We start from the raw sequence: 6,000 nt of genomic DNA on the forward strand, positions 1-6,000 counted from the left end.
ACATCCATATTATATTAATATTACCTCAAATGATGGAAACCATCCTTGTTCTAGTTTGGCCCAAGTCACATCAACTAATATGGAGGGGGCGGGGCTTATGACCTATACTGCCTATACAGCAGCCAGCCACAAGGGGGAGCTGTCATGGCGTCCACTTTTTATACAGTCCGTCTGAAATGGTTGTGATAAAATCACTATATGATAAAGTGACAATGAAGTTTAGAAATAAAACATTAAAGATTTATACTTCATAGTTCACACTACAACTTTAAAAGTGTGCTTCAGTTTTTTATTTAATACTGGAGATACTGGGCCTCCATACATGTCATAATTGAAGGTGGTCTGTTCAGAACCAGAGCCAGATCTGAGGTATTGACTCAACATGGAGCTGATGCTGTAGCAGGATCACAGAGATTATTAGTAACACGCTCATATAGAAAACTCATTCAAACTCTGAAAACGCTGTGACTCAGCCTCCAGCTCGGCGCCAGCGACAGTAGCATCAGAGCGTTCTCACCTAACGCAGCGTTGTCCTCCTTCAGACCTGCCTGTCGGCCCCTCCGTCTGCTCTTTTTGTAACGGTGACAAAAGCACAAACACATAAACACATCGGCCCCCGGCTGACAGTGTAATCTGGCACCGGGCTCCCAGGGCCGAACGGAGTGGAGGACGGGGAGAGGAGGACGAGGAGGACGAGGAGGAGGAGAAGGAGGAGAGCGCGCCAAGCACTCCTGAGGCTAAATTTATTCACCCGCTCTAACCCTGGAGCCTATGCAGATTCTATTAGCGCTCCTGAACGGTTCAGTTCACCATCAGTTAACGACGAGTGCGCTCTTATCTCTGCACGGAGACTGAGCTGCACTCTGAGCCGACCCGAAGAGAAGAGGGACGCCGGCGTAAAACAGAACAAGCAGAGCTCTGGAAACATCTCGTCGGATCTGCATCTAATTTGGAGAAGATCTAAGAAAGGGTGCTCATCTTTTTCCCCACTTGTGAGAAACCTCTTCAACATCCAGAGTGGAAACAGAGCTCTGGAGGCCGACACTCTGACCTTAGCGTTAGGGTCATCATTAATCTGATCAATCACAAAAATAACGCAGGTCAGAAAGACTCAACCAGGCTCTTAGCTGCTCTTTGGGAACTATTCATCTGGAGAAACATAAAAACCAAATTATTTCCAGGCTTCTTTCAGTCTCCAGGAACGTAAATTAATTAGAGGGTTTAATAAGTAAATGAAAAGCTGAGCCGCTGTCTGTTTGATGAATGAAATGCCCGCTCATTTGCATATATTAAAAACAGACTTTGGATAACATTACTGCTCAAGTATTACATGTTGAACTCTGTCCAGCTCCTTAATACTGATCCTCAGTCTGAGGTCTGAGTTAATGTCATTTAAAAACAGCTTCTTTGTTTGCACTTTGAATTCTGAATGCACAACACAAACAGATGCTGTGAGATTTACTGTACTTGTACTGTAAACGCCACGGTTAGCTGCTGCGTCTCTGCCTGTAAGCGTCTCCGCGTGTGCAACGATGTTTGTCCTCTCAACAGTTTTAATCCGGCCTCTCATCGAGCTCAGTCCTGGATCGACCATCTTCCTCCGAGATGTTGGATAAATCACGCCCCCCGTCTCTCAGAGGACTGGCGCTCCTCCAGCTGAGCATTAGAGGAGACACCACGCTGCTCCCCGCGTACTGTCCCATTTAGCGGAGGACGCGGGAAGAGTTTGTCCTACTTCTTAATTCGTGTTGACTCACTGACGTGCAGCTCATTAAAACACGGGGGGCGGGGTACGAGCAGCCCCCGTGTGAGTATCATGTAAACATTTTTTTTTTTTTTTATCAATGAACCAGATCCTCTCTCTGTGATAGTAAACTGTTTGGTGTCTTGATCTGCAGATTCTGACCTGATCTGATTTCTGAATCTAGGTTTAAGAGAGACGGCTGAAAAACGGCTGCAAACACAAATAGTACAATAAAGTGGGACGCTAACTGTCAGTGGGTTTGATGGTCGGCTCAGTCTGGACAGTACTGAAACAATGAGCCATGTGCACCTATCTGCCACAACATTATGACCACTGACAGGAGAAGTCAATAACATTTAAACCAATGTTCTACTGGGAAACTTCTGGACCTGGCATTCATTGGTGTGGATGTTACTTAGACATGTAGCACCCACCTAGACCAGACCAGGCACCCCCACCCCATAGCAATGACACTCCTTGATGGCAGCAGCCATCCCCAGCAGGATGCAGCCTGACACAGACACACACACAAAAACACTTTAGGAACAACTAAAAAAAAAACATGAAGAACAGCACAAGGTGTTGACCTGGCCTCCAAATTCACTAGATCCGAAACTGATCAAGTATCTGTGGGATGATCCACAGAGGCCCCTCCCCTCAAAGCCCCCCCCCCCACTAACCACAGGACACCCTCAGAAGGCCCATGTCCATTCTTTTCCTTAAAGTGTCTTCCACTCACGAATTCATTCCAATTAAAGGTTTGTGGCTTGACTTGGATCTCTAACCTTCTCTGCACTCGCCTCAAATCTGACTTTAAGAATTTGTAGCTTCCCAGATGACGGTGCAAGCTTAGCTATGCATGGTATCAAAATGAAACGTTTCCTTTGCACATCAGTGAAGCAGTTAAGTCTGAGCCTCCTTACATGCATTTTTATTTTGTATTTCATTTTTTTGTACCGTTTACTTTTTTATCTTCTGTCTAATCTGTTCTTTAAACTGCAGACTGCTGCCACTGTGGGATAAATAAAGGATTATCTTATCTTATTTTATCTCTTTTCAGTGCGATGGGATCTTTAAATCTTTAACTTTTAATTAATATATATGTTCTAATAATAATGTTCATTAGCTGTCAATTCTGATTTGTATCTCACAACTTCTCACTTCTATTCTTTTCTATGTCTCATTAAATTAAGAGAACAGCAGCAAAAAGTCACTTTTCAGAAGCTGGAATCCTTCAAACATATGTGACCGTTTTTACGCATGAACGCAGTGAGTACTGGAGATCAGCTGATGGTGGTGATTTCTAGTTTTTATGATCAAACTGATCCCTGACAGCAGCAGGGGATCCTTCCTGATTCAGAACAAACTTTGAGCAGATCAACCAGCAGTACTGACCTTTGATGTGCTCGTTGACCACGCTCTCCAGCCGGTCCAGCCTCTCGATAATCCTCAGGGTTTCACCTTTACTGTCCTCCTCCAACTTTCTGTCCGCCTCTCCTCCTCCTCCTCCTCCTCCTCCGCCGCCGCCGCTCTCCGCAACTTTAGGACCGTGGCTGTTGGCCACATAGTTGGTGATCCAGCCGACGTACAGGAGACACACGATGTTGGTCATGCCGCTCAGGATCACGCATGTCGACACCAAAGTTTTAGTTCTCCTTGTGCACAGCATCGCGACATCACCTCCATGGGCTCCTTGTTGCCGACGCGCGCAGAGCAGGTGGATCGGTACGCTCCCGAGAAACGAGTCCGAATGGGAGCGAAGCGACGCGGTGCCGCGGGGTGTCAGTCCGCCTCTGAGCTCTCCAGACCCGGCTGAGGCATTCTAAATCCTCCGGAGGCTTCCGAGGGCTTCCCGCTGCCGCAGATTGACTCTGACTGTGACACTGAAGCGGAGCGTTCCTGGTGAGCAGCCGGCGAGTCACGCTGCGCTCAGCCGCTGTGAAGCAGGGAGACGCAGCGCTGCGCTCCCTCCACCCCCTCCACCCCCGCCCACGCCGGCTCGTAGCGCTCCCACAGCCCAATGGAAGGCGAGGAGGCGGGCTTTACTGCCTTCTGCCGGTCCCCCCTCACAGCTGGAGCACACGGAGGAGGTGGTTCCTGTGTCAGGAAGCCGAAGACCCAAACAGAGACGGACGGCGAGGTCATCAAGACAGGTGCGTTTTCCTCAAAGGTGTGCGCGCATGCGTTAACGTGCCTCATTGAAGAGCCAGCCACGTGCAGGTTCACACACTATGGACTCCCTTGAGAACATGCAAGGGTCTGTAGACTGTAAACGATTAGGGGCCACTTTATGAACATTTATTTATTGGATGAACAGGATCATTCTGACGCACCCCGAGAACCCAGGAGGAAAATAACACTTAATATCTCTCTTTCTACAGAAAAAAGTAGGTTTATGAATTATTCAAGTCACAGCAGGAGACTAGCCTAACATGAGGCTGAGGTTCTAAGGTTAAAGAGTAGCTCTGTGGCTCAAACTGGAACATTTACAACCAGTCATCTGCATAAAAACAGTAATAAATAAAATAATAGCACACTGTAACACTTTAAAATGAAAAACATAAAACAAAACTCTGTCAAAAGTCCAGTCTTTACGTTTCTTATCAGCAGCCTAAGGATGATATTTTAGACGTCCCTCTTCCTGGCGGCACGTTCCTCGTGAGGAACCCCGAGGCTTTCCCGGGCCTCTCGAGATACAGAATCCCCACTGCGAGTTCCGGGTCGCCTCCCAGCTGGCCGTGTCTGATAAACCTGCAAAGGGAGGCGCCCCGGAGGCACCCGGACCCCTCGAGATGTGAAGGAGCGGTGGCTCTCCTCTGAGCTCCCTCCAGATGAGTGAACTCCTCACCCTGTTTCTAAGGCTGAGCCCAGACGGCCTACGGAGGAGCCTCATTTCAGTCACATGTGAGACACTGTGGCTTAGGAGACAGCTTCTTAAAAGTGACTTTTTGCTACAGTTCTCTTTCATATTCTTATGGTACGATTCATCAGTTTTATGGGGCAGCTTTTATGCAGCGCAGTTGTTCAGGGAAGCAGCAAAAAACTCCAGGCAGCACAGTGCCGTGGTGGTCAGCACTGATGCCTCACAGCAAGAAGGTTCTTGGTTCTAATCCATGGGCCGACTGGGCTTTTCTGTGTGGAGTCTGCATGTTCTCCCTGTGTCTGCGTGGGTTCTCTCCAGGTACTCCAGCTTCCTCCCACCGTCCAAAGACATGCTGGTTAGGTTCATTGGTGATTCTAAATTGGCCGTAGGTTGTTTGTCCTATTAGTCCCGTGATAGAGTGTAACCAGCTTCTCACACAATGATAGCTGGGATAGTCTCCAGAACTGTTGTAAGGGGAAAGTTGGTCGGGAGTCTCTCCTTTGGGAACTGATTCTGCTCCTGCAAAGATCTGCCGGGACAATCAGATCATTCCGGCTGGCTTCATGTGGTGATGGACAGAAGATGAGCTGAATTTGTCGTCAGCTAAATGACTCTGATTGGTTGGAGGACTATCGAATTCTCAATGAGGTATTTTTTCTCTATATTCGTTGAAGCTTGTCTCAGTCTCTTAATCTCAGGGTCATGGGTTCGAGCCCCACAATGGGCGTGAATTATTACAGAATTTCCCATTAGTGATGTGTCATACACAAAAGAGCCGTCTCTAAGAGCCGATGCTTGGTAGTGAATCAGAAGAGTCGATTCCCATCGAGTTAGAGCCGGCTCCCCACTATTTTGTTTTTTTTCCTTTTGCGCATTCATCTCTGGACGGGGTAGAACTTTGTTCTGATGGCCACGCCACGGCTCTAAGAAAAGAGCTGAACTGCTCATCACTATTTCCCATGGTATAAATAAAGTATCTAATGAAATTCAAATGAAGTATTACCAGAGTCATATTCTGACACAGATCGAGGCTAGCTACTCCAGGCTACAAACATTTTGTTTTTGTTAAAGACCACAAAACCTGCATGAGCCTGAAGGTGGAACATGTTTTGATTTAGATTTTTCAGCCTCACTTGTTTGTCTCGTTCTAACACTCGAGGAGCTGCAGTCACGTCTGTCTTTACATTAAAGCCCATTTTTAAATCCATATTTCTTCCTAGAAGTATTCGTATCTGCTCACACACTCCACCCTCTGACACTCGATGTGCATGAACTGCAGGGCTTCAGCTTCACATCTGAAATCAATAATCATGTATTTTACATGTTTCGTTATTTTCCCTCAGTCTGAGTTCATATTTTATGACCTCGGGGGCTGGGACCTGGCGACGGCGGG

The 6,000-nt window shown here is 47.3% G+C and overlaps 1 protein-coding gene across 1 annotated transcript in view; it reads right to left on the bottom strand.

Annotated features, from left to right (window-relative positions):
* Positions 1–3,413, bottom strand: part of LOC311495481 (polypeptide N-acetylgalactosaminyltransferase 18-like) — a gene marked incomplete at both ends in the record, with an annotated part of 147,420 nt that extends 144,007 nt beyond the window's left edge. Inside the window, one exon of the mRNA XM_084554941.1 lies at positions 3,140–3,413. Coding sequence (XP_084411067.1) covers positions 3,140–3,413 — 274 coding nt within the window. The remainder of the gene's footprint in view (positions 1–3,139) is intronic.
* Positions 3,414–6,000: the final 2,587 nt, after the last annotated feature.

This window comes from Chelon labrosus, assembly GCF_963514085.1.
Source record: "Chelon labrosus genome assembly, chromosome: 11".
Classification (NCBI taxonomy): Eukaryota; Metazoa; Chordata; class Actinopteri; order Mugiliformes; family Mugilidae; genus Chelon; species Chelon labrosus.